The sequence below is a fragment of the Suillus paluster genome (assembly GCF_016628075.1).
Source record: "Suillus paluster strain FC165 chromosome Unknown EDB91scaffold_35, whole genome shotgun sequence".
In the NCBI taxonomy this organism is placed as follows: Eukaryota; Fungi; Basidiomycota; class Agaricomycetes; order Boletales; family Suillaceae; genus Suillus; species Suillus paluster.
This window is the reverse complement of record NW_024537595.1, coordinates 20,164-46,088: the sequence shown is the minus strand read 5'-3', so window position 1 is coordinate 46,088 and position 25,925 is coordinate 20,164. Positions and strand designations below refer to the sequence as shown.

Here is a 25,925-nt window from a genome sequence, read left to right as displayed (position 1 = left end):
GAAAGTTTGAACGTTTGAACCACTCATCAATCAAGCGCGGGCCATTCCATCACATGATGAATCAGATCAGCATGTGTCTACAAGTTACTTGAAGTACTCTCTACTCTCACCATGTCTGACACAGTTTGGCGACCAGAAGATGATCCAAATATCAGACCCCCACTTCAGGAGGGCCAGGTATACAGGTCAGATATACTCGATGTGATCGAGACGTCGCTCGATGGACTGAGTGGGGAACTGAGGACTTTGAGTCTCGATATTCATGGTAATAGTCAACCCTTGAAGCGGTGCTTCCTTTTGTATCAACGCATCCTATGCTCACACGTTTTCGAAAGACCATCCAGAGCTAAAGTTCGAAGAAAAGTACGTCAGATTCAGATCTCGCCGTACGCTATAGCTATGCTTAGAGGATCGTCACAGATATGCCCACGACACATACACTGCGTTTATGGAAAAACATGGTTTCATAGTAACTAAGAATTATCATCTTGAGACTGCCTGGGTTGCCACCTACATCCCATGGACAAGGAGGGCGCGTTTTGGGTATCAACTCTGAGATGGATGCACTCCCTGGGATCGGACACGCTTGTGGACACAATCTCATTGGGATGTCCGGAGTAGCGGTAGCTCTCGCAGCCAAAGCCGCAATGGAGAACCTGAATATCGATGGAAAGGTGATTCTGCTAGGTACACCTGGTGCGTCGGTGTCTGCATTTGTGATGGTCGGCTTCGGGATAACATGAGGCAGCTGAGGAGGGCGGGTTTGGCAAGGTTATGCTGTATGAAAAGGGTGCTTATGATGAGATGGATGTGTGCCTCATGTCAGTTCCTCTATCGGTGGTCTATATCAGATGACCAGGACTCAACCTGCTTCGAAGGTGCCATCCTGCACCTGGCCCCCGCCACTCCATTAGTTTGAGTGGTTGCTTGGCTATCTCTCGCATTACTGTGGAGTATCAAGGTCATACGTGAGCGACTTTCGTACTCTTTACCGAGTTGTAGTACTTAATTCTTCCCGTTTACAGTGCTCACGCTGGTTTAAGCCCCTGGGAGGGACAAAATGCACTCGATGCGGCTGTCCTTGCATATAACAACGTTTCCCTTCTTCGTCAACAAATTAAACCTACCCATCGCGTGCACGGCATCTTTGAAGGAAAGGATTGGGCTCCGAACAGTAAGACTTCCTCCCTTTCCGTCAAAACACTTGAAGACAATTCTTAAATAACCAGTCATACCGGATCATGCTATAATGCAGTAAGTCGACCTGAGGAACTACCCACTTCGAGCGCTCTATACACAAGTACAGGTGGTTGGTCCGTGCTCCCACAACCTCAGAGATGGAAGACACCAGGAAGCGCGTCATTTCCTGCTTCGAGTCAGTCTTCCACTATCGGCTTGTTCGAATGACTAAGCAATATTATATATTCGCCCAGAGCGGCTGCACTCGCATCTGGATGCAAAGTTCAAGTTACGGTTGGATCGGTAGGCAACGAAATCAGGCAAAACAAAGCACTTGGTATGAAATCACAGGATACAGTGGCTTGGTACTGAATGTTGTACCAGGCGATGAGCTTGCTGATGTTGTCCTGAAGCGCTACGGTGCTATTGATTATGAATGGGGCATCAAGAGTGCTTCTACTGATTTCGTGAGTGTTTCGCACATCCAGAAAGTGCGAGAGAGTTGACGTGTCAGATCCAAAGGGGAACATTTCATACTGTGCGTCTTTCCATGACTCGGGGTAGGCAACCTTTGCTCATGAAGTTCTTGTTCGTCAGTGATGCCTAGGTCTTCATCCTGGTTTTTGTAAGTGGCACAGGTTCAGAACGGACGAGCACGATACTACTAACGGCGTTTGCTCAAGCCATCCCGACCATTCCAGATGGTGGGAACCATACCCTAGGATTTACGGGAGCTGCACGTTCCGAAGTATCCCATGACGCCTGTTTGGTGGTATCGAAGGTGCTCGCTGCCGTAGGCATGCGAGTGCTGACTGAAGAGGCCTTCCTCCAGAAAGTAGGTGTTACGTTTCGTTCAGGCAATTTTCTTTTGACTGTGTTTCGCAGGTTAAGGACACATTTGAGGAAGATAAGAAACTAAGAGTGTAGCCACTGACTTGTCAACCTTTTTGATTGTAAGATCATCAGCTACAATTTGCGTATGTTAGAACGGATGACGATGATCCATGGCACCACAACTGACTTGGTGCCTATAGTCATCCGATTAGCGGAAGGCCCAATGTAGTAAGCAGTTTAGGAATCGTTTGCCACGCGGCAGCCTCGGAGTACCTCAGAATTTTACCTCAGAATTTCACAGACCGGGAGAACTAGCGGAGAACTGCACAAAATGTGTGCGTGAGATCGGCCAGTGCGAACTTGCAGACCGACTCGGAGGCGTAAATTTCTCGAGATAAGTCGTTTGCATTGTGGCTGCTCTATTGAGGGGATAAGAGGACTTCACTCCCAGGCGAATCAGGGTTGGAGTCTGGTGCAAACGTAATGAAGATTCTTTGATGAAACGACTCGCCTGGGGTGGAGGTATATAATTTCACCTGCGGCTAATGGTCTCTTCCAGCTAGCTGCCATTCATCTGGCTCAGGGCTGTCACCGCCTCCTTCCATATGATGTCCCAGCGGGCTACGCAGGGCGAAACGGTCACAGGCGAGCAAGAGCTCAGGGAAGCTAACGCAGACAATTACCAACCTTTGAATCTTCAACTCGATACTGGCGATGAGTATACAAACTTTCGTCAAAAATGGTGGCAGTTGTGGTAAGTGAAGTGAAGGTTTGCCAGCAATATTTGCACTTCATCGAGCCGCGGGTAGGTTACCTAAGGACCCACCAATTCCAGCCCCCCCATCTCTGGAGGATGCAGCGGTGCGTGAACCACCCTTCGCTAATCTTGTAAAGGACGATAACGTTGTGTTCTGCAGCTGACGCCCTTGGCCAATGCTTCCATTTTCTCTCAACTCACTTACGCCTGGATAACAGGTATAATGGTCAGTTATTGAACCTCGATCCCAAGATACTCTGTTCCAATACATATATTCAGGTCCTTGGATATCAGCGCACATTGCAAGCGTCTGATCTCTACAAATTGGGCGCACCCCGAGAGTCAGCTGTCCTTGCCGCCAAACTGGAGGCTGCATGGCAGCGACGTGTTAAGGCAGCAGTCGACTGGAATGCACGTCTTGAGAGTGAAGAACTCAAGCCGTCCTTCGTGAAACGTACCGGCTGGGCGTTACGCGCGATTTTCAGGCAAGAACAGAATCAAGGCGCGACTTGGTCTGAGCGGTGTGTTGCGTTTCAGAAACATTGGCGAGAATCCGAAGGACGGAAAGAGGCCAGCCTTACATGGGCTTTGAATGATGTCTTTGGTAGTATGTTCTGGATCGGAGGTATATTCAAGGCATGGGTATTCATTTGTCACTGTCATGATACATTCAACACCTCACTCAGGTCTTTGGTGATACAGCACAACTCATGAGCCCGATTGTCCTTCGGGTAAATAGCGAGCCGTCTTTGGTTGTGGTAGGCTCTGATGTCTTCTTCCAGCAAATCATTGTCTTTGCGGAGGAGCGTTCCGCCGCAATTATTGCCGGAGAACCTGTCCCCAATGTCGGCCGCGGTATCGCCATGGCTCTTGGGCTCTTCGCGCTTGCTGTGACAGCGAGTATATGCACTCACCAGGTTTGTAAAACTTTTATGGATCGGAATTAAACCCGTCTAAGTTTATGCATTTCAAGTTCTTTTGGCGGTCAATGACAACAGGCGTACTGGCTAGAGCCGCACTGATAGCATGTATCTACGAGCGTGGAGTGAACCTCACAGGCAAAGCGCGTGTCAAACTCAACAACGCCGCACTTATTAACCATATTTCCACGGACGTGAGCAGGATTGATGCGTGCGCTCAGTGGTTTGTGAGTAGCAAACTTAAACATACGCCGCCTTCAACTAACCGCAGCTTGAACCTCTCGCCACTAGCATGCAGGCGAGTATATGCCACTCCTTTGACTTGCAGGAAATCTCGAGATAGCTTACTATCCCAGGCTGGACTGTGCCTATCCAGGTCACAGTTTGTCTAATCATTCTTCTGAACGAGGTTTGTTGCACGCCACGATAAATTAATTTGGTTCTAATGAGACTTGAAAATTAGCTCGGACCGTCTGCACTCGCCGGTTTTTCGCTATTCGTCCTCATCATACCAATTCAAGAGCGGTTAATGACACTGCAGCATCGTGTTCGCTTGGGGTCAATGAAGTGGACTGATCAACGAGCCAAAGTCCTACTAGAGGTACTCGGTACGTAGCTTTGGAGCAGCTAGGATGTCCGGGAATGCTGAAGGGGTGCACAGGGGCCATGCGCGTGGTGAAGTACTTCTCGTACGAGGTTCCCTTCCTTCAGAGTAAGTCATGATACCAGAAACCATTAACATCACGCTCACGCACGCTGCTTAGGGATCTTCGAGCTTCGAAAGAAGGAACTGCATGGTATCCGACGGATTCTTCACTCAAGTTCGGCGAAGTATGTCTAGACGTGTGTGGCCTGGTGACGCATCATTGATTCGATCTATCCTAGCTTGGCGCTCGCTACTTCGCTCCCAGTTCTCGCTGCTACACTAGCTTTCGTCACGTACACCCTTACAGCGCACAACTTCAATGTTGCCGTCATATTCACCTCGCTGAATCTGTTCCAGGTGAGATCCTTTACGATAGATAAACATGTGCCTAACCGATAAGTAAATAGCTTCTCCGGCAACCAATGATGTGGATGCCCCGCGCTCTATCAGCCATCCCCGATGCATCCAGCGCGATCCAGCGGCTCACGCACGTATTTCGCGCAGAGCTTAATTCCGGAGATGCACTCGTGATCGACGAGGATCAAGAACCCGCGCTTCTGGTGAAGGACGCGACGTTCGAGTGGGAGTCCTTCGAGAAAGACTCTAGTGAAAATTTCAGCTCGAAGAAGGGCGCACGCAGCGGCAGCGGTCCACTGAAGAGCAAGGATAAGAGTGCGCAGGAGGACAAGGCAACAGAGAAACCCGCTCCTGGAAGAGATGTACCGCTCTTTAGGGTCAAGAATGTAACCATGACAATTCCACGAGGTCAGCTAGTCGCCGTAGTCGGGCGTGTCGGAAGTGGCAAGGTGACCTTGTCGAATGAATGTTGATGCTAATATTGACACACGGGTAGTCCAGCTTGTTACAAGGATTGATAGGGGAGATGAGGAAAGTCTCCGGGAATGTCTCGTTTGGCGGTCGCGTTGGTTATTGCCCGCAGACTGCGTGGATCCAGAATGCAACCTTGGTGAGCATGGCATTACTTTCAAAAAAGTCAATAAGAATGATGTTTGACTTCAGCGTGATAACATCATTTTTGGCCGGCCATTCGAGGAAGATAGATATTGGCGTGTTCTTGAGACCGCTTGTCTACTTCCAGATCTTCAACTGCTCCCTGATGGGGATTTGACTGAGGCAAGGTGACTGAATGCAACTTGATGACACGACTTAAGCTCTATCTTAGATCGGAGAAAAAGGTATCAATCTTAGTGGTGGCCAAAAACAAAGAGTAAGTTTGTGACGCGTCTCCGCTCAAGACACAATTTTTATCTTCCACCTAGGTTAACATTGCTCGTGTCCTGTACTTTGATCCTAACATTGTCATATTTGATGACCCGCTCTCGGCAGGTGAGCTGGGCATTTGGTTCTCTGGTATCATACTGGAAAATACCTTCAGTGGATGCTCACGTCGGGAAGTCCTTATTCCAAGATGCCATTGTGGGAGCCCTGCGCAATCGCGGTGTCACCGTCATTCTGGTCACGCACGCGATCCACTTCCTGTCTCAAGTAGACCGCATCTATACGCTAAACAACGGCGTCATCACAGAGAGCGGAACCTACGATGAATTGATCTCCCGCGGTGGGGACTTTGCGCGTTTGGACCTGGAATTCGGCGGTCACGCGTCCGAGGGGAAAGATGAAGACCAGGCAGAAGAAATCACTTCGCAGACAGTTGTTACCATCGAAGATGTCAAGTTGAAGTCAAAAAAAGCCAGAGAAAAGGCCACTGGAAGTGGTATACTTGAAGGTCGCTTGATCGTCAAAGAGAAGCGTTCGACTGGTTCTGTGTCTTGGGGAGGTGCGTTCAAGTCATCTGTCGTGGATTCCCTAGCTTGAGTCATTTTCGCAGTGTACTGGACCTACTTGGTTGCGGCACGCGGTTCGATAACAGGACCTCTGGTTGTTTTCTTCATGCTCGCGATGCAGGGAAGCCAGATCTTGAACGCATACACGCTAGTTTGGTGGGAGGGCAAGTCAGTTCGTTCTACTAACTTCTTGTTTCCTTTCTGAAATCCTTGGCGTAGCAAATTAGACCGACCAATTTCGTTCTATCAGACGCTATATGGTTGTCTCGGGGTCTCTCAAGCGATCTTCGCATTCTTGATGTATGTTCCTATCACAGATGGTGGTGTGTTCACTCAACAGAACTTGTTGTAGCTGTGCTGGAATGGACTTCATGGCCTTTCATGTGTCCCAAAACCTGCACCACAAGTCCGTGCGCAACGTCTTTTATGCTCGCATGTCCTTTTTTGATACTACAGTGAGTAGTTGTGAAAGTACCAAAACATATGTTTATTAGGCTCTTATAGCCTATGGGCCGCATTCTGAGCATTTTTGGCAAAGATATCGACAGTCAGGATCCCGCTAATTTATGCTATGTCTTGCTTTACTGAAACCTTTTGCGCAGGTGTAGACAATCAATTAGCATGTGAGTCTTCTCTCACCGCGGTGATATGTTACTTATACTGGTCCAGTTGCAATGAGATTGCGTACGTTACCCGCACGCTTCGCTTGCGGAGACTAACCATGGAGATCCAGTTGTCCTTACGCTGACCAACTACATTGGCTCTATTATCATCATTGCTTTCCTTGAACCCTACTTTAGTCAGTATATGGATATCATTTGTGAGGATATGACTCACGATTGTCTAGTTATTGCTGTTTTTTTCATCTTGATCGGTTACAGCTACTTCGCTGCCTTTCATCGAGCTAGTGCTCGCGAGGTCAAGCGCCTGGGTTCGTTGTCGTGTTTCTGACCTAGAAAGCCTCTAATATCGACCACCAGATTCTATGCTTCGCTCTCTTCTGTATGCACACTTTTCTGAGACTTTGACAGGACTTCCTACCATCCGAAGCTACGGAGAAATGAAGCGGTTCATTGCCGCCAATAGATACTACATCGATCTGGAGGATAGAGCTCTATACATCGTTGTTACCAACCAGAGGCAAGCGATCTTATACCTATATCGTGGCCGTCGTTGGCTCATCACCTTCCCTCAGATGGCTTGCGATAAGGTTGGACTTCATGGGAGGCATGTTAGTCTTAGTTGTAAGTGTCTATTTAAAGACAAAGACCTGAGGTTCACCTAATGCTGCGATCTCGATAGGTTGCTCTCCTAGCAGTTATCGACGTCTCCGGGATTGACGCCGCCCAGATAGGGTTGGTACTCACATATACCAGTGGGTCTCCTGATATTGTTACCACAATATGCAGGTTAACCTTGTCTTATCAAAGCCATGCTGTCACAAATGTGTCGTCAGGTGACCAGACAGACGGCGGACGTCGAGGTAGGGCTTTCCTCGTCTTATATCAGTGGCTATCTAATTGTCATTTGCTTCAGAATTGCATGAATTCAGTGGAACGATGTGAGCCACAAGTTTTACGATACCTCCGCTCACGCTCGCTCTTCACAGTGGTACAATACGTCGAAGGAGACGCAATCCCTCAAGAGGCGCCGCATGAGATCGAAGAACGCAAACCCCCAGCGCGGTGGCCTGAATATGGCGCTGTCGAATTTAATGACGTTAAGATGGCATATCGACTAGGTCTTCCCAACGTATTGAGAGGTGTCTCGGTCAAGGTCAGGGGAGGCGAAAAGATAGGTGTGGTTGGAAGGTTGGCTGAGTTATTGGATTCACATATGTGTGCTGATGCGGCCATCCCCTCAGGACTGGTGCCGGAAAATCTTCGTTGATGCTTGCGCTGTTCCGAATTGTCGAGTTGTCTGGTGGTTCGATCACTATCGATGGGTATGTTAGTCATCGCTCGTGACGACTGTTGGTTTTCACCTTTTCCAGTGTCGATATATCTACAATCGGTCTAAAAGACCTCCGCTCCAAGATATCTATCATCCCGCAAGATGTTTGTAAAGTTCCTTGTATCAACTAACACAGGACTGATCCACGAACTCGATAGCCTCTTCTTTTTAGTGGTTAGGCTCATTAATTTATATGCTCTTGTTTGAAGGGCTCAAAGATCACCAGGGACCGTGCGGTCCAACCTGGATCCATTCTCCCAGCACGGTGACGCGGAGCTATGGGATGCGCTGCATCGATCTTGTCTTGTTGATTCTAGTACCACTTCGAAACATGCATCTTCCAGCGATGGCACCAGGCGCGTGCGAACTTCTACCAGTCGCCATAACCTTGACAACACTATCGAGAGCGAGGGAGCGAACCTCAGTGTTGGGGAGAGATCACTGCTCAGTCTAGCTCGTGCGCTGGTGAAAGACTGCAAAGTCGTTGTGCTTGATGAGGCCACGTTAGTCATGCGATCTTCTCCTGGATGCTTGATGTTGAATTATTTTCAGAGCCTCTGTTGATCTCGAGACTGATAACAAGATACAGCACACTATCCAAATGGAATTCAAGGCCCATACGCTACTTTGTATCGCTCGTGCGTCCTACCCTTTCCGCTCTCGGCGCAACGCTGTAATGTGACGATACTTTAGACCGACTTCGAACTATCATTTCATACGACCGAATTCTGGTCCTCGACGCTGGCCTCGTTGCAGTAGGTTGCTTTGAGCGTCTTTCACCGGTTAACCCTCACACTCTCAGGAATTCGACACTCCATCTAATCTTTTCAGATTAGAAGGCGGACTTTTCCGTGGAATGTGCGAGAGGAGTAATATTTCCTTGAAAGATATAGAGAGGAGTAGGGAGGTGTAAATTGGTGGATTTTGAGGTCGATCTAGATTCTAGATTGATTTCTTTTTGATGTTGTTCGTAAGGCTCGTTATGTGTTTCCGTAGATAATGCCCATGGAATAGACCCTCTAGACCTTATTAGGAACCGGGCTCGAGGAAACAAAGGACTATGAACAGATTTGGAACAGAGACATGTAACATAAAAAGTGACATTATTTACGATTGCTTTATTGCTTTAAGAAGATCTAAGCAAGACAACTTGAGTTCAATGCCACGTGACATGTCAACAACCGAGCAACCGAGTCCCGTGACTCCGAGCAGAGATCGGAAGTAATGTAGAAGGACGTCTAAACCACAAGATCCAAGCCGTGGAAAAGGAACCTTGTTAGTAGATGCGACTAATGCCCTGAGACTCTGAGAGTCATTGTGGGTTTAGATTTGATCTTCATTTCAACTCATTGTTCCTGACATGACAGTAGCTCAGACTGACGTTCTTTGGCGGCCAGAAGATGACTATAAGGTCAAGCCGACACTGGAAGAAGGGGAAATTTATCGACCGGATATCCTTGCGGTAGTAGATACTGCCATCGATCGTCTCAGCAGCGATCTACGAGAACTGAACCTCGATATTCACGGTAAGGTCATATATTTTGCCCACGAAGAACACTCAGAAAGTTGCTGCTGTCATGAAATACTGATTTATATGCGCATTGACAGATCATCCAGAGATCAAATATGAAGAAAGGTGCGTCCACATCTTGACTCCGAATTGGCCAATAATGCAACTACTGGTCGCTCAGATACGCGCACGATGCGTACACGTCTTTCCTAGAGAAGCATGGATTCGAAGTCACGAGGCACTACCTCCTGGAGACTGCGTGGGTCGCGACCTACACCCACGGGCAGGGCGGACACGTTCTAGGAGTGAACTCAGAGATGGATGCGCTGCCGGGCATCGGACATGCGTGTGGCCACAATCTCATTGGCGTCGCAGGTGTTGCTGTCGCCTGTGCGGCGAAAGCAGCGATGGAGCAGCTCGACATCGACGGGAAGGTGGTTTTGCTTGGTACACCTGGTATGTGGTGTGCCCTTGACTGCAATGAACCGATCACATACCTTCAATAGCTGAGGAAGGCGGATTTGGAAAGGTGAAGCTGTGGGAGAGGGGAGCATACAAAGATATGGACGCGTGTCTCATGTCCGTTACCAGGCATGCTTATATCCGCCTACTTACGTTCGTGATAGGTGCCACCCTGCCCCTGGTCCCCTTCACTCCATCAGTTTGAGCAGCTGTCTTGCAGTCATACGCCTGGAGGTAGAATACTCAGGCCACACGTGCGGTCTCCAGACATCCATCCTCTGGCTTGAACTCTGACTCGTGTACTTTTTAGTGCGCATGCCGCACTTAGCCCCTGGGAAGGAAAGAATGCGCTGGATGCAGCTGTGCTGGCATATACGAACATCGCTTTGCTGCGCCAGCAGATTAAACCTACGCACCGCGTGCATGGAATTTTTGAGGGCTCGAATTGGGCACCGAATAGTGAGTGATGTCTGCCATGCAGCACAGGACATGCCTCTGAAAGCGTGTATGTCAGTTATCCCAGATAGCTCAAAGATGTAGTATGTGTGACTTTTAGCTCCAGAGACTTGTTGCAGGCGATGACGCGCTTCAGCTATTATATCCGTGCACCAACGACTGTTGAAGCGGAAGAGACGCTCAAGCGTGTTGTTCCCTGTTTCGAGTGAGTTGATATTCTTCATTCACGAGACTCTGGGTCCCAAACTCCACGCAGAGCAGCAGCGCTTGCAACCGGAACGAAAGTCAAGGTCATCAGAGGGTCTACTGGGAACGAGCTTGTACAGAACAAAGTCCTTGGTATGTCTTCTTTATGACAACCCGTGATTCCTCCTAGATTTTTTTTGTAGGCGACGAGCTGTCTGATGTGGTCAGGAAGAAGTACGGCGTCATTCGACTACGAATATGGGATCGGCGGTGCATCGACTGACTTTGTGAGTATGCTCGCATAAAATCTCAAAGCATGTATACTGATATCAGCGAAGGGGAATATTTCATATTGTACGTCTTGTTCGTAGTGTTCTAACGGAGACTTTGAAAGTCATTATCCACCAGTGATGCCTGGCCTACACCCCGGATTTTGTTCGTACAATTTTCCCTTCTGTCGCTGATAATATCTGACTCCAAGATCACGTTCCAGCGATACCAACCGTCCCAGGAGGCGGTAACCACACCCGGGCGTTCACCGACTCGGCACGTTCGCAGGCCGCTCACGATGCTTGTCTCAATGTCGCAAAGGCGCTTGCATTCGTTGGCATGCGCGTGATCACGGACGCTGAATTTTTGCAGCAGGTAAGATGGTATCTCGCGGCTTGTTCTGGCCTTCTGAATGCTACGATACATTTTACTGCAGGTAAAATATGCCTTCGAGGAGCAAAAGAACAATAGGGTGTGATGAATTCGCGAAAATGTGGCGAATGTACAAATGACATGACTACATTGCAAGACTTACAAATACAATGACTTCTGATTTTGCTTTCACTCCAGACCGAAACTTGCTGGGCGAGTTGCTCACCACTTTTCGTGGGCAGGACGCACTGTGCAGAAGAGTATGAAAACAGGGTAACTTGGCAAGTAGCAACGACACTTACGGTCGATTTCCCAAGTCCACGCTGAACTATCTTGCTTGACGAGGTGCAAGTAGGACTGATGGGGGTGATCAGTTCACACGCGCACCATCATAAGAACGCTCCGACCTTTGCGATAGCGTCGGGATCAAGCCGAGCATCTTGGTTGGCCTCCCAAGAGGCATCGTTGCGATGAGATTTGGAGCGGTCAGTGAGAATATCTGTTCCTCGTTAGACGATACCTTGGAGCTGCTGACGACACACTCACTGCCGTCAATGATACTCTGCGCGTGCCAAAATGTTCGTAAAAATTCACAGCACCAGAAGATGGAGACTCACATGAGCGACCTGAGAGTTGAGATGTCAGTCCGTAAACAACCATAAAGCGCAGAAAACACCCACGTGTATATTCTGCTTGCCGAACTCCTTGGCTAAGCTCTGGGACAAAGCCCTAATACCGAACTTGCTCGCAGCAAACGCGGAGGTCAGGGTGTTGCCTCTGATAGCAGCCGTTGCGCCCGTGAAAATGAGGGTTCCCCTTTTGCGAGCATCGCCAGCGGCTCCACCCTCGCTCGCGGTCTCCAGTTCAAGTTTTGTGAACTCGAGAAGGACCGCGCGTGCAAAGGCAAAGGCCGCCACGATGTTAGTATCGATCGACTCGCGGACCTCGTCTTCAGTGATATCAAGGAATGGCTTCCAGATACCGTAGCCCGCATTGAAGAGTGCGACGCGGAGAGGGGAGGAGGGCCAGTGGGACTTGAGGGAAGCAAATGCGGACTTGATGGATGCAGGGGTGTAGTCTTTGAGGGGGAATGTTGCAGCCTGATCCAAACGAGGCGGTTAACGGATGTGCACATATAAATAGGAGTGAGATACACCACCTCTCCACCTGCTTGGTTCAGCTCTGCAGCAAGCTTATTGAGGTGCTCTGGTCCTCGGGAGATGAGAGCGACTCTGTAGCCGGATTTGGCGAAGAGACGACTGTGAATTTGTTCATACTATCAGTACACATTGGTGAGGAAGGACATCATATATATGTACGCGGTTGCAGCTCCTGTGCCTGTGCAGACGTCAGCCCTATGTATTTGTACCCACCGAGTATGACTTACCGGTGCCATTGCCGATACCAGCGACCACGAACAGAGGGCGGACTGAAGACATCTTTCAAGCTGGTGATGCTATGAGAAGAGAGGAAGTAATGAATATTGCGCTAACTCAACGCTAACTACGCAATATTTATACACATTGTACCCCTGTTCACTTGGCGCAATTAGTCGTGATCATGACCGCTGATCAGTCAGCTTTATTCATCCAGTCAGCTTACACCTTAGGATGACGTTGGCTTTGCATAATCAAGCATGCATTCACTTCAATATTAGGCCACTGTTAACGGGTATGGTACCATTGAGTTATGGGTGGGAGCCCAGAGCTAGAGTTCAGGTAACTCATGACGGGAATGAATATTCCAGTTTTCACAAGCATCCGAGCAATTATTGGAGAACGTGGGCAAAAAAACATCCTTGAAAGGAAACCAAGTCTATTTCGGAACTGCGAATCTAACAAGATACCTCAATGATGGCCACCCAGCGCAAGATGTCCAGCCTTGCTGTTCTGCCAAGCGTCACGGCGTTTAGCCCAAGTATACGTTCCGTATCCTAAGTATGATAAGCTGGCTTATAGAGGAATGCAACGATTGGCACACCGATAGCAAAAGGGACTATCCAGTAGGGAACTTGGGCAGCGAGACGCCTGTAGCCGTTGAATAACCAGCCTTTGAATATGGCTTTGGAGCCTCGTTGCCTGAATGGCGAGACGGCTGCCAATGCGGAAATAGGCAGAGACAAACAACATGATAGAAACACGAGGAACGACGCGACAAGTAAAAAGCACGAGCTGAAGTTAGCGACTTGTTGAAGACAATGTGATTAGACGACGCACTATAAACAACCACTCCTCGCTGTTTATGTATGCTGGTGTCACCCCACCAAGGGCACTATTCAGAGAGGTAAGAACAACAGTATGATACTTGCGATTGGCTGCAGGCAAACTCACAAATGTTTTAGCTGTAAGCTCGAATTAGCACAAGCGTTCCATATAAAAAAGCAGAAAAAACGTACGTCCGGGCATTCCATCTAGACGTGCAGCAGTGGGACGCATGACGGGCGAAGTGTTGGATTATGACCGACGTTTGACTGAATGATTCGGCGTTGGATGTTAGACCCGATGTTTTCCGGCAGGAACAAACAATGATAACTAACACCACGTGCACGTGTTCCTCTGACGCGCTGCAGTGTTTTGAAGTGTTTTGACCAACTACGACTACCAAGCTCACAAGCCAAAGTACGTGGCGTCATAAGTTGTCGACAATATCTGAACCATTCCTGACTAGGCCACACCCACTCTTTTGCTTCCAAAATGATGAGCCATCAGACCCTGTACAACCTGGCGAACTATCTTGGTGCCCTCGCCATGATCACCGTGGTCGCATACCATTTTGTTGCTGTGAACTCAAGATATCTTGCCAAGAACGGGGTCAGCAGTTAAGCTCGTAGGGGGTGTGTGAAGGACTCTGTGAAGATGTATATTTAAAGTGTGTTGTCAATGTCTTTTCCTTTACGTGCGTCCGCTGATACGTATGTATTCTCCTTTCGTTAGCCGTACTCGAGTTTCTGCCGTTTAGTCAATGATACCGCGACTGCTCTTTTCAACCTATGAACTTATAAACAGCGTGTCTTGAAAGACGAAATAAATATGGTGCTCTGTATATGTCTATGCGTCATGTTACCCCGCATTATTTTGACCTCCCCACTGCTCTTGTACGTGGTCTGTAGCGTGCTCTCGGCTCATGTCATTAGCAATCATAGGGTCCTTTCTCCAAGGCTGGTTTTGCACAACTTCTGGGTATACCATCTCTAGGTCTTGGTCCTGTTTCTTCTTACAACAACAGGAGCATGCAACAGGGTCTATCAGCATTATCCTCGTGAGTGAGCCATTTGGCACAAGGCGGGTCAGAATCCTTCACCATTGCAGCAGAAACTGAAGACACCTGCAGCAATGTTCAGCAGTGAGTCACAGTCAGAATGAATATCCGGATCACGCACAACAGCAGTTCACAAGGGCGAGGATGATATCGCAGCAGTCAGACATGAATGTATTGAACAAGGGTCGATGAAGATCATGGGTATCTTTGAGTGGCCCACAACTATTAAGTACCTAGTGTCATAGCTGTCACACCTGGGTAAATCTGTTCGGCTTGAACTGCCCTTTAACGAATGACCAAAAACAGTCTCGTGGTTGGTCAAATCCTAAATTCTTGACTGTTTGCAAGAGAATTCGAGTCCATATGTATACCGCAACAGACAACGGAAACTGTTAAGATCCGCTGCCCTGTGGCTGAAAGGCTCGCACTCATGGTGATGTTTTTGATGCGCGGTACTTCTTTCTTTCCCTATTCCCAGTTCTCACGAAGAATCGCGGGAACCAGAGCGTCCTGCCGCGTTTCACACCGTCCAGAGCTCCTTCGAAAAACGTATATACAGAATACGTCGAAATAAATTATACCACTGTAGCTTGATCAGCTGCTATGCTATCTTTGAACATCTGCAAGCTTGACGAATCATCTTCAAACGCCATGGTGCTAACCGGTCCATGAGGCATATAACCCCGGTCGGCATCGAGGAGGACATATCTATGACCGTCGCTGTTAACGACGAGCTCTGTCAAGCTGGTGAGCTCAGCAGCCCATCGGTGCCAGATGGTCGACCACCGCCTGGCATCAGTTGATGAGTCAGGTATATAGCATGCGCATGATTGCAGCTCAAGTCGACGCAGGGTATTCTTGTGGCGAAGGACAAACTCTTCCATGCCATTGGCGGAAGGCATGTGATCGAAAACGATATTTTCGAGCACGAGCGATTCAAGGGACGGATAGTGGAATGAAGAAAGTCGGGTCGTGAGGCTGTGGTAAGCGCCCTGAGGGCTGCGTAGCACAAGTGATTTCAGTGTTGGGTTAGAGGGAGGTAGGAGTGCTCCAAGTGATCCGTTGACGTTCTTTGAAGCTGACCAGGCACTGAGTTCGGCATTGGACACAACGGACACTGAGAGATGTGTCAGGGGTGAATTTGTAAGGGATGTCACGAAGTCGTAGCATGTGGAAGGCAGGATGACGTTGTTGAGCGACAATGTGGTCATCCGAGATGTCTTCATGCCGTGATGAATGGCGTGAATTAGGATGAGCTGCCGATTTATGAACCAGAATGGGCTCTCGCAAACTTCTCTCCCTGACTGGCAGAGAAATGATGGCCAAAAGTTGAGCACGACGCGTTCAATGCTCGGAAGTGCGGTTATTCCGCAAAATGCCGTGGTCAGTGCTTCTTCAAGCTCACTGATTTCTAGCGCATCGCTAGAATCTACATGCACTACCCTGATTAGAATCTGTAGAATGTGGGCAAAGGGAAACCGACTTGCCCGTGTTGTCGGGTGGAAGCTGGAAATGTTCATTGTCACGAGAATCGTAGACGACTTCTCGAATGTGGGTGGCAAGGCTTGCGGTACCAATGATCAAGTGGCAGTTTTGCGCACTCTGTATACTGTTTTTGATGTGGAGCTTGCTGAACACGTGGGGAGTGACCAGCTTCATAAATGACCGGTTCAAGCTGCGTAAATGGAGAAGATCGGTTGTCGCGGAAACGTTCTGAAAGACGGTGCTGATAAGTTCGATAGGTAGATCTCGCATTATGGGGTGCCTTCAGACGGGGGAGGGATTCGATAGCGTGGTTCTGGTCTGGTTCAGTCAGTACGGAAAAAAGGTTCCGTTCTTATATTCGAGGCGCAAACGTTACCATATGACAACGGGCAAGGCGGTTCCAAGTTAGGATACTGTATATCGAACATCAAAGATGTCCTAACAAGTAATAGCATGACGCACCTACTGCCAGACATGGGGAAGCCCTTGTGGCCTTTCACACCATAGACCATAACTCGGTGGAGAAACAATCAGCCTCTATAAACAACATTCTCCGATCTATAAGTAGGGACGGAGCTGAACAGACACATCTGCGACAGAAAAAAAAGCCGCGCGTCCAGCTGGCAGCAGACTCCCAGAATAGTCCAACTTGGTACAATAGCAATAAGACATTGTAAAATTCCATGAGGTTCCCACAGGCTGCAGTCCAGTCATGATCGGATGATATCGCAGAAACAATATTCCAGATGTCCAACCTTCCCTAGCCCTTCAGGGAAACCCGATGTTGAGTCAGAATATCGAGGTACTTACTTTTCGCTCTCCGCGCGATCATTCGCATCGGCATGACGATTGTTCGATGTTCTGGCGGTAAGGAAAATTGCGTAGTCCACTCCTGCAATCAGCGCAGCGTGCTACATTCCACCCTATCTGATTTCAATCTCGCGTAATTTTTCTGCCTTTACGATTTTCCAGTTGATGACAAAAGGGTCACCAGCCTGCATGATGACCCCTATGAGCCTGCAGAACGCGCAGTCCCCTCCTTCTCCATATGCGATCTGCAGGCTGATATCAAACATTATTTCACGCACAAAGAAAATTGTCTCACCAAATTTCTCGTCAAAGCCTCGTCAGGGTATTCATTTTTTGCTAACTCCAATAGAGTGGTTAGCATCGCGGTGTCGGTAAACGCAAGTTGATACAGACTTTAGAACGAGCGTTACAGAATTCACCGGGCTGATTTTTTTAAAATGTTCCTCCAGTACTGTCACTTACCCGCTCATTGCCACTGAACTCGTTGCAAAATCTTCAACTTGAAGTTTTTATGTCTTCGCGAATAAAGCCGTACGACCAAGATACCGGCTGCTCCCTCGCGAATTCAGATAATGAAGCTAGTGCGGCACGATGTTGGAGGCAAGGGCGGGATGGGGCTCATCTAATAGCATAGTCAGTCTTTCTGAATAACTTTATATGCAGGCTGTGGCACAGCGCTTGATCATAAATATCCGACCTCAGAAGAATGTAAGCTTGGGAAGCAGCTGAGGTAGCTCAACAAGTTGCGAGGGTCCATCATGATGATGATGATGATGATGATATACTATGCATAATTATAAGGCGTCGGGGTCCCTCATCGAAGACCTTTCTTTGTAGTAAGTCCGAGTCGGTCTGTTACAGATTACATAAAACTTTTATTCCACACCGTCTGGCATCTGCCTTCTGGATTATACTATAGCGTCAACTCTGGTTCGGTACCAGGATAGCCTTAAATCTTGAAGCTTAAAAGCTACATGGTGACCAGTGACCAGCGATCCGGATTTGCGTTACTTAATGTTCGGAGTGGTGATTCTGGTGAAAGCTGAATTTCAAAAAGGTGTCGCGAGTCCAAGTTGCTCGCAAACATAATTCTATCTTGTTTGTCACAATAATCGACCTTCTGCCACGACGTCCAAATCTACCACAGGCCTTCCAGTCGACGATATGGCATCAGAAGCAGACCTCAAAGTCTTCATCAACCGCCATCGTGAACTGCTCACAAAGGAACGCAACGCAGAGATCGAGCGAAGCGCCCTGCTCCTCACAAACTGCGGCCCAAAGCTTCTGGAGCAGAAAGGTCTCGCACTGGGGAGTCTCGGGGTGGTTGGAATCAACGTAGGACTAGGCGGGAAAACGTATGTTCTTCCCGCCTTTTCCGTTCTCTGATCCAAGTCTTACGAAGAAGCGCAGATTAGTCGAACTAGAGCGTCCTACAGCGTTTCACAGTTCACAGATATTTCCTCCCCATAACTTCAGGTAGGCCATTGTTCGCATACGCGTAGGTGTTGTGGTTTAGCCCTCAGAAGACCGGGAGACCTCGCTTGCATCGAAGAGAACATATCCTCGAATGTCGCCGCGAAAAAATCTGCGAAAGGTAAGAAAGCTGCATCTGTTGGTGCTGAGAGCTCCCGTGCTGCAGAAGGTGTTGTATACAAAGTATGACCTTGTGTAGTTTCAACTAGGCGATCACTGACTTGCGCACTCCAAAATAGGTGTCAGATACCCGCATAATCATTGCAGTGGACCCTTCAGAATCCAGTTCAGACGATTTGGACCTTCCCGAGCGCTGTCGATTACTCAAGTTAGCCAATAGCGTCACTTACGACAGGTAATCACGTCACTGTTTTCTTTGCAAGTATTCTAAATTGCACCACATTCAAGAATGGATAAAGCACTCAATCAATTGGAGAAAATCGTCATTCCTTCATCAAGACAGGTAACTGAACCTTATGTTCCTGCTCTGCTGATTGCTAATAGCAGCTCAAACAGTCCAACGACAAAGGCGACTATGAGATGACACCTCTCATCCGAGTTCTACTCGGAATATCTTCGCCATCTGAAAAGATTCCTATTGCACAGCCTAAGTTCTTTGATGACTATCTGAATCCGAGCCAGCAACAGGCTGTCAGGTTCGCTCTTGAATCCCCAGAAGTCGCATGCATTCATGGACCACCTGGTAAAGCTATTCATTCCTTTCACTCGATATTATTACTTGATGGCAATGATAGGGACCGGAAAAACACACACGCTAATTGAAATTATACGTCAGCTCACCTCTCCTTCGGAGCATAACACCAACGAGAAACAGAAGCGAATACTTGTCTGTGGTGCTTCAAATCTGTCTGTCGATAACATCCTAGAGCGTATTCTTGCTATACCACCCCCTGAGAAGGGCAAGTGGACGCCCTTGACGGCTACCCGCATAGGCCATCCTGCGCGCGTGATGGCCAAGCAGGGTGTTCTGGAAGCAACGCTAGAAGTGAAGGCCAGCAAGAGCGATCAAGTGATCCTGCTTCAGTATCTGACACAGTTGTTGGTGCTGAGACTTGAAGTTAGGCCGCGCTTGCAAAGGACGTCAAATCTGAGATCGAGTCAACGCTCGACGTACTTGCTGGGAAGGGGAAAGGCTCCAAGAAACCCAGAGGTTCAGAACGGAAGAAGATGTGGGAAGAAGTGAAAGCTCTCAGGAAGGAGTGAGCATACACCCCTTTCTCAGACTCAGCGTGCATACTCACTACTAGTCCAGGTACAGACAGCGCGAAGGTGGAGTTGTCAAGACTGTCCTTGGAGAGTCTCAGGTGTGGCCTGCAATACTGTCGGGGGTTACCGGAACGATCATTGATCAACTGCAGATTGTCCTTGCTACATGTCATTCCGCCGGTGGCAGACAGCTCCGTGACCACAAGTTTGATGTAGTCATTATTGATGAGGCAACGCAAGCGCTCGAAGCAGTAAGTATGATTGTGTTTCAGTTGAATGACCCTTTGATATGCCCACAGGTGTGTTGGATTCCGATATTTAAAGCGAAAAAGCTCATCCTAGCGGGCGACCCGATGCAATTGCCACCTACAATTCTCTCTATCGATAAACATGACGAGAAAAAAACGGGGACTGCGACGTCCAAAAAGAGCGAAAATCCTTCAGTAACTGCGAATGACCAAAAGAAGTTGCAAGAGTCAACAGCATCAAAGCCTCTTCTCCCTGAAGAAGACGAGGGCACGAGTAATAGTGATGCAGATTCCGAAGTGGAGTCGATCAAAGGAGATGAAATCATGGAACAAGACGCGGCAATCGAATTATCAACTGAAGCAGAACCGCAGCTTAAAGAAAAGCCTAAAAAAATTCAAAAGAAAGGAAATCAGCGGACTGGCTTACGACCACCTCGTACACTAGAAACAACACTTTTTGACCGACTCGAGAAAATGTATGGTTCAGACATAAAACGCTTGCTCAATGTACAATATCGGTGAGACACAAATCACGCTCAAGTTGCACTTGAACAGCTCACAACTTACATCCCTAGCATGCACTCACAGATTTGCCAGTTTCCTTCCAAAATGCTCTACGCGTCAAAGCTTATATCGCATGAATCAGTAAGATCTCATCTCCTCAAGGACCTACCCAACGCCAGCGCCTTTACTTCCTCGGAAGACGAGGACACCATCAAAGAAACACTGGGAACGCCAGTCGTGTTTTTTGATACTGCGGGTTGTGAATATTTCGAGCGAGTGGACGGAGATGGCGACGAAGGCAGCCGCTGTAACGAGAACGAAGCAGCTGTGGTGTTAAAATGGGTAGAACGACTGGTGGGAGCTGGATTGCTGTCATCACAAATTGCGCTGATCACTCCGTATGCAATCTTCTCCCGAGCTAAGGCGCGCAAATCGGATTTATTCATTGTATATCAGATACCAAGCACAGGTCACTCTTCTCACTTCCTTGCTCAGGCCGCTATATGGGCTTGAGCTTGAGATTGGGACAGTCGATGGAATGCAGGGGCGAGAGAAGGACGCTGTCATCATCAGCTTGGTGCGCAGTAACGACAAGGTGCATTACACCCTCTTTAATACCTTTCCTATTAACACGAGGATTGTCAGCGCGAAGTCGGGTTTCTGAAAGAGAAGAGACGTATGAATGGTGTGTAACATTATTCTCATAGGGGCATCGATCGTCCTCAGTTACCCATCCAACAGTTGCCATGACCCGAGCAAAGAGACACCTGGTAAAAGTGCAAATAATATCCTCATGATCTGGACTGATCTGGAATCATAGTGTGTTGTTGGCGACTCATCGACCGTGAAGCATGGTAGCCCGTACTTGAAGAAATGGCTTGCCTGGCTTGATGCAAAGGCGGATGTGAGGTTTGCGGAATTCGATTCTATTTAATCAGTCTTGGCCCCTAATTCTCACCAATTGCAATTGTACGCCTGTGGTTAGGCTCACAAGTCGAGTGGCTACGTCAACACCAAACATCGTATAGTCAGACCTGTAGTACGAATGGTCCATCTGCTGTTCGAGTTGTAAAAAAAATCTGGAGCGATACCTCCAGTCACCACTTCCGATCGATCCCTTAGCCGAGACATTGCGAGTTTCATTACATGGGACGGAGTCTGCAACGTACAGGACTAATGCGAGAGATGCGAAGCAAACTACAACATGGCGTACAGTACAGCAGTCAGAAAACGAATGCAGTGTTATGAGGGAGATGACCGATGAATAACTTAATAGATACCTGGGATGGGAAGAAGAGGACAGGTCCAGGCAGAGGCCAGCCAGCCACTCAGTACTCCTCAACATCAGTAAACGAAGCATAATCAGATAGTGTCCGCACATCCTCATACTCCAGCACGACTTCCCGCATCGCGTAGCGCATAATCGGCGTCAGGGGCATCAGCTTGGGGCCAATCACTTCCTCTTCTTCGTCCTCCTCGTCAATCTGCCCCAGCTCCCGCGTAGACATGTTGATAGGATTTATCACCATCATATCACCGTCCTCTGAGGACGCACCGAGCGTGCTGCCGCTCCCGATATTGATAGGGCTGGGTATAGCGCCCACCAGCGGGTTGACGGTTGCGGGCGTTACCGGCTCTGGGCGCGTTGGAGGCTCTCCTTCGCGCGTCACCGGGTCTGTCCACTGCAGATTCAACACTCGCCCCTTAACCATCCCATCCACCGCGCGCACACCAAGCTCCCGACACAGTAAGAAATATGGCAAGTGGATCGTCCCCGCCTGGCTCAGCTTGCTCATCACCTTGAGCAGCTGCATAGCGCTGAAATCGGCAGAGTAGTCCTCACCGATGCCGCTGCTGTCGCGGAGGGAGTTTCGAACAGGAGGATATGTTTTGAAACCTGCAGGCCCGAGGTTGGCGTGCAGGGCGTCAGGCCCGGAGGAGCGCGGGCGGGCGGCAGGTGTGCTGGGTGTTGTGGGGTCTTGACCGCCGCTGATCGTCGTGGTTGCTTGTGAGGAGTGGATGATGTGAAGGTTGAGGACTGCGTGTGCTTGAAGGAAGTGGGAGCTTTGCTTGACTGTGATGCGACGTTATTGGGTGAGAGTGTCATAGCTAGGTGTACTTACTTTCAAAGCTTCCACCTGCATTGACTGCGAAAGATGCGTCAGTATTCCTCCTGAATAGACAAAATAATAGCAATAACATACCGTAATCATTTATATAATCCTGCCAGTGCGCTAACTTGCCACCAAATGCATCGTATAAGACGTCGAACGACAAGCCTGCCCGTAGGTTCTCTGGAACACGAGGCAGCATTCTCTCGACAAAGAATGTGCGTGTCTCTGTCTTCGTGCAATCACCGACGGTAATAATCTACCTCGATAACACTAATCAACTCCTGAAAACCATGTGAGGTGCCAATGCACACCTTGCAGTGTTGCATCACGTTCAGCTGCCGTAGCCATGCTTGATAGAAAGGGTCGCTAGTGGCATGAATTACATGACACAGCCTGTCTTGCTTCGTGAGTACCAGCATTGAGTCCAGGAGGCATTTCATCGCGTCAGATGACTGAATCAGCGCAGGGCTGCGGCGACGGTGACTCATCAGCGCCTAATATATGACCTTGGCGAAGGTGAACCCACAGTTTATGTGCTTCGTCGATGAACACTACCGGGATCCTCTTGGTCACCTTCTCAGGCTCCTTTTCGCGGACGTTGGAGTTGAGCAGCGACGAGGACAATTCCTGGCTCTGCTGACCATCGGATGGTTTCTTGGATTTGCGCTTGAAGAACCATCGGGATTTATGCGAGGGTGGAGAAGGTGACGAGCTGTTGAGTTTTGTCCTGTCTGAGGACACATCTGAGTCCTTCTTACGCTTGCCATTTGCTAGTGGCTGTTCTGGAGGCTCGAACTCGCTGTATTTGAGAAGTGAACTCTAGATCAAAAGAAATCAATGAAAGAAGCGTTGGCAGGTGAGAATGCGTACCTGAAAGAGCTCCATGAGTCTCGCAATATCGCTCGTCCGAACTTGCGAACCAGAGCTTCCAACAGGAGAATCGTTAAGCCTTCGTTCAACGTTCAATCTGTCGTGCTGCGAGGATGTCAGTAATTCCATTCTTCAGCGCGATCATGTGAAAGGTCACCGCACCTTGAACTCTAAACCCTCCTTCCGGAACTCCTCATATCCAGGTATCGTTTTTGATATTTCATCAAAGTACCGCTCCATCTGCTGCGAGATACTCATATAAAGACTCGTCATATCCGCAAAACCAGGTATGCGTAAATCAAAGTGAAGCACATGATAGATTTTCCGCGAAAGAACTTCTCTCACAAGCGCCGTCTAACATGGTTGGTGAACGGGTGATCGCGTCGATATGTAGAGGGACTGACCTTCCCAACGGAACTTGCGCCAAACAAGACGGTGAATGAAGGCTCGCCCTCTAGGGCACGTTCGATCGCGCGAATCTCAGCTTCTCGCGGAAGAAACCATGGGAGGCGAGTAAACGCGTGTTTCGTACGCAACTGAGAGCATTCGCGTGTCTCGTTGATTTCGTTGCGGGCTTCCTCGAGGAGGCGCCTTGACTCTCTCAAGGAGCGAACCGTCTCAGAAGGCTGGGAATAATTAAGAGTGAGCTAAGTTGTGCAGTATTAATGTTGCATTGCAGACGCACGTTCAGAAGAACACCAAATAATTCGCTCATACCAAAAAAGTTTCTTCGTCCAAGGTCAGCGCTGTATGCTGCAGAGCTTCTGCGATGGGGCAAGTTGGAGCGAAAGAGCCAGTGCATGGTGTTGGAAGAATACTGGGAGCGTGGACGTGGGCCGGGAGAAGCAGGACTGCTTTTGGTGGTTCTAGTGCGCATGACAGTCGAGGGGTGTGGGGACGCCAGCCTTATAAGGAAGACAAGTGGTGATGGTTGGAGTGATCGCAAAAGTGAATGAGCGGCAGAAGGGCAGTGGCAGGCAGGTTATGAGTGTAGTTGAAAGAAGCATGGAAAAACCATACATCTTATGCATGTTTGTGCTCGTATGAAGGCTGCCTAGGTTGCGCAGCATTAAGCCCACGCATCTGTGTCGCGCGGCTGATCCACGTTGTCCACACGAGGCAGCTCTCCATACCCAGCATCATGGGCGCTGCACAAGAAATGGAAGAATCGCCGAAAATGGGCCGATACGGAGGCATAACGATGACGAGAAGACCTGAGCTGGCGTCTACTAAGTAACTGATTTTTCAAATTATCAACAACTTCAAAAGACATTGAAACGGACCTTGTTACTAACACCATGTATACCGTACGTATTACTTCGCTTGAAGTCAATCGAAACAGTCTGGGCTAAAGGGAATTTGACGATACTGCAATAAGTCGCAAGCCCAGACCCAGCGGTTCACAAAGGTCACAATATTAAGGCACCTGAGGACGAAGTACAAGACAATTAATTCCAAGCCACGAGTGTTGAACGTTGACTACATACTAATTAGATAAGATAAGATAAGCTGGATTTGAGCTGGATCGGTAACTGTCAATATGTGTGCTAAGTATTATACAAGAGAAAATCGCAGCGGCGCAGGCACCCGACGTCCTGCTCTTGGCTTGGCTATTATCTGGCTAACATTTCTTTTCAATATTTCAGCGCAAACCAGTGATCCTAGCAGTGGCAGGCGAGGTGCGAATACCAGAGTCATCGAACTGTGTTTGACTGTAGCCATCTCAGAGCAGGGGATCCAAGTCGCTACATATTTCCCAATCTCGCAAGTGAGATGCTTCGGAAGCAGCCGAGGATAAGAATTGATGTGCAATCTACAACCGAACCATGAGGAGATACGTTCGGAGCACGAACGACACTCGCGACTTAAATTCTGCAAAGAGTGCTAAAGTACTTAATCGTGACTGTAATGCTGCGTAAGTGTTCGACGGGGATTGATGGATCACGAGTGATGAGAGATGAGTGAGGGGGATTGATTCACTGTCGATACAGAAGGTAAGGACCGGCTTTTATATCTAAGTGAGTGGCAGTACGAGTAGTCAGCCGAGTAGTACGTCGAACCGGTACAGGGGGAAGTCTATAGCCGGAAGTACAAAGGGAATTCCATAGCTAGCGGAGTGACATTCCTTACATGACCGCGACAAGATAATGTGGCAGGACGACAGTGGTACCGGTGAGACGATAGTAAGGCAATTAGTTCATCAGTGGACGGAACACAAACTACCACCAACTGATCATAAAGCAAGCTAGCGACACAGATATCTGGCGATTGGGAGAACTACATTTCGTAATTTGGTGGAGCGAGCTTGACTGGTAAGTGGTGCGATATTCTATTGAGCATGTGATGGTAACGACAAAATACTCACGTTTCGCATCTTTGTAGATAAACGGTCGATAAAAGCCTTCCTCTGTCGAGTCGGGGGCTAATGCATACTTCCCCAGGGAATCCCTACACACTAGGGTCAACGACAAATTTGTGATTGACCAAGTCCTGACCCAAATGAAACCCAGTTATTCATTCGATGTGCGTCAAAAAACCATCTAGAGCGTACAGCGGTTAGACTATACTTATAGAGTTGTCCTTCAG

At 48.6% G+C, this 25,925-nt stretch overlaps 10 protein-coding genes across 10 annotated transcripts; 6 read left to right on the top strand and 4 right to left on the bottom strand.

The window, feature by feature from the left end:
* Positions 1-4: 4 nt before the first annotated feature.
* EDB91DRAFT_1140061 (uncharacterized protein) lies at positions 5-1,685 on the top strand (the record flags this gene model as incomplete). Its single annotated transcript, XM_041318949.1, has 10 exons — positions 5-265; positions 336-363; positions 421-502; positions 558-696; positions 749-821; positions 879-968; positions 1,026-1,174; positions 1,230-1,254; positions 1,307-1,516; positions 1,538-1,685. The coding sequence occupies exons 1-10, from the start codon at positions 112-114 to the stop codon at positions 1,683-1,685; spliced, it is 1,098 nt and encodes a 365-aa protein (XP_041175976.1). The 5' UTR covers positions 5-111.
* Positions 1,686-1,788: 103 nt separating this feature from the next.
* On the top strand, positions 1,789-2,176 carry EDB91DRAFT_1140052 (uncharacterized protein; the record flags this gene model as incomplete). Its single annotated transcript, XM_041318948.1, has 3 exons — positions 1,789-1,804; positions 1,863-2,014; positions 2,065-2,176. Coding segments are annotated over 3 exons (210 nt in total), but the record flags the coding sequence as incomplete, so codon positions are not given.
* A 445-nt stretch (positions 2,177-2,621) lies between these two features.
* EDB91DRAFT_1249608 (ABC protein) lies at positions 2,622-10,991 on the top strand (the record flags this gene model as incomplete). The annotated part of the gene is made up of 49 exons (XM_041323114.1): positions 2,622-2,767; positions 2,823-2,874; positions 2,931-2,996; positions 3,050-3,412; positions 3,457-3,501; positions 3,553-3,687; positions 3,744-3,917; positions 3,962-3,992; positions 4,047-4,099; positions 4,154-4,298; positions 4,352-4,402; positions 4,455-4,521; positions 4,576-4,693; positions 4,744-5,142; positions 5,190-5,303; positions 5,357-5,475; positions 5,520-5,532; positions 5,617-5,683; positions 5,733-6,134; positions 6,186-6,309; positions 6,361-6,441; positions 6,494-6,596; positions 6,646-6,688; positions 6,744-6,764; positions 6,811-6,825; positions 6,875-6,940; positions 6,989-7,072; positions 7,122-7,372; positions 7,444-7,516; positions 7,572-7,624; positions 7,678-7,702; positions 7,751-7,952; positions 8,006-8,086; positions 8,135-8,198; positions 8,253-8,268; positions 8,321-8,597; positions 8,647-8,732; positions 8,788-8,849; positions 8,897-8,993; positions 9,492-9,620; positions 9,703-9,730; positions 9,786-10,060; positions 10,111-10,183; positions 10,231-10,320; positions 10,377-10,525; positions 10,581-10,605; positions 10,659-10,727; positions 10,779-10,861; positions 10,912-10,991. 49 exons carry the CDS (start codon positions 2,622-2,624, stop codon positions 10,989-10,991), a joined length of 5,385 nt encoding a protein of 1,794 aa, XP_041175974.1.
* A 127-nt stretch (positions 10,992-11,118) lies between these two features.
* EDB91DRAFT_1249607 (uncharacterized protein) lies at positions 11,119-11,456 on the top strand (the record flags this gene model as incomplete). Its single annotated transcript, XM_041323113.1, has 3 exons — positions 11,119-11,143; positions 11,202-11,353; positions 11,415-11,456. The coding sequence occupies 3 exons, from the start codon at positions 11,119-11,121 to the stop codon at positions 11,454-11,456; spliced, it is 219 nt and encodes a 72-aa protein (XP_041175973.1).
* A 116-nt stretch (positions 11,457-11,572) lies between these two features.
* Positions 11,573-12,789, bottom strand: EDB91DRAFT_1249606 (uncharacterized protein; the record flags this gene model as incomplete). Its single annotated transcript, XM_041323112.1, has 9 exons — positions 11,573-11,598; positions 11,653-11,707; positions 11,758-11,849; positions 11,897-11,912; positions 11,968-11,976; positions 12,031-12,450; positions 12,507-12,609; positions 12,670-12,688; positions 12,738-12,789. The coding sequence occupies 9 exons, from the start codon at positions 12,787-12,789 to the stop codon at positions 11,573-11,575; spliced, it is 792 nt and encodes a 263-aa protein (XP_041175972.1).
* A 143-nt stretch (positions 12,790-12,932) lies between these two features.
* On the bottom strand, positions 12,933-13,904 carry EDB91DRAFT_477764 (cytochrome b-c1 complex subunit 8). The gene is made up of 6 exons (XM_041327401.1): positions 13,887-13,904; positions 13,746-13,820; positions 13,681-13,691; positions 13,567-13,621; positions 13,331-13,444; positions 12,933-13,283 (listed from the first exon to the last, which is right to left on the bottom strand). Exons 2-6 carry the CDS (start codon positions 13,783-13,785, stop codon positions 13,198-13,200), a joined length of 306 nt encoding a protein of 101 aa, XP_041175971.1. The 5' UTR covers positions 13,786-13,820; positions 13,887-13,904; the 3' UTR covers positions 12,933-13,197.
* A 1,075-nt stretch (positions 13,905-14,979) lies between these two features.
* Positions 14,980-16,592, bottom strand: EDB91DRAFT_477718 (uncharacterized protein). The gene is made up of 3 exons (XM_041327400.1): positions 16,556-16,592; positions 16,096-16,506; positions 14,980-16,037 (listed from the first exon to the last, which is right to left on the bottom strand). The coding sequence occupies exons 2-3, from the start codon at positions 16,361-16,363 to the stop codon at positions 15,184-15,186; spliced, it is 1,122 nt and encodes a 373-aa protein (XP_041175970.1). The 5' UTR covers positions 16,364-16,506; positions 16,556-16,592; the 3' UTR covers positions 14,980-15,183.
* A 1,197-nt stretch (positions 16,593-17,789) lies between these two features.
* EDB91DRAFT_1139966 (AAA domain-containing protein) lies at positions 17,790-21,472 on the top strand. The gene is made up of 16 exons (XM_041318947.1): positions 17,790-18,258; positions 18,314-18,379; positions 18,430-18,559; positions 18,616-18,731; positions 18,785-18,839; positions 18,893-19,079; positions 19,132-19,406; positions 19,460-19,596; positions 19,650-19,701; positions 19,756-19,854; positions 19,903-20,369; positions 20,427-20,753; positions 20,812-20,950; positions 21,001-21,040; positions 21,097-21,125; positions 21,176-21,472. Exons 1-16 carry the CDS (start codon positions 18,068-18,070, stop codon positions 21,287-21,289), a joined length of 2,424 nt encoding a protein of 807 aa, XP_041175969.1. The 5' UTR covers positions 17,790-18,067; the 3' UTR covers positions 21,290-21,472.
* Positions 21,243-24,490, bottom strand: EDB91DRAFT_477547 (uncharacterized protein). Its single transcript, XM_041327399.1, has 8 exons — positions 24,025-24,490; positions 23,744-23,965; positions 23,502-23,693; positions 23,340-23,444; positions 22,996-23,288; positions 22,781-22,937; positions 22,479-22,725; positions 21,243-22,429 (listed from the first exon to the last, which is right to left on the bottom strand). The coding sequence occupies exons 1-8, from the start codon at positions 24,214-24,216 to the stop codon at positions 21,684-21,686; spliced, it is 2,154 nt and encodes a 717-aa protein (XP_041175968.1). The 5' UTR covers positions 24,217-24,490; the 3' UTR covers positions 21,243-21,683.
* A 259-nt stretch (positions 24,491-24,749) lies between these two features.
* Positions 24,750-25,312, top strand: EDB91DRAFT_1139935 (uncharacterized protein). The gene has a single exon (XM_041318946.1). The coding sequence runs from the start codon at positions 24,880-24,882 to the stop codon at positions 25,135-25,137; it is 258 nt and encodes an 85-aa protein (XP_041175967.1). The 5' UTR covers positions 24,750-24,879; the 3' UTR covers positions 25,138-25,312.
* Positions 25,313-25,925: the final 613 nt, after the last annotated feature.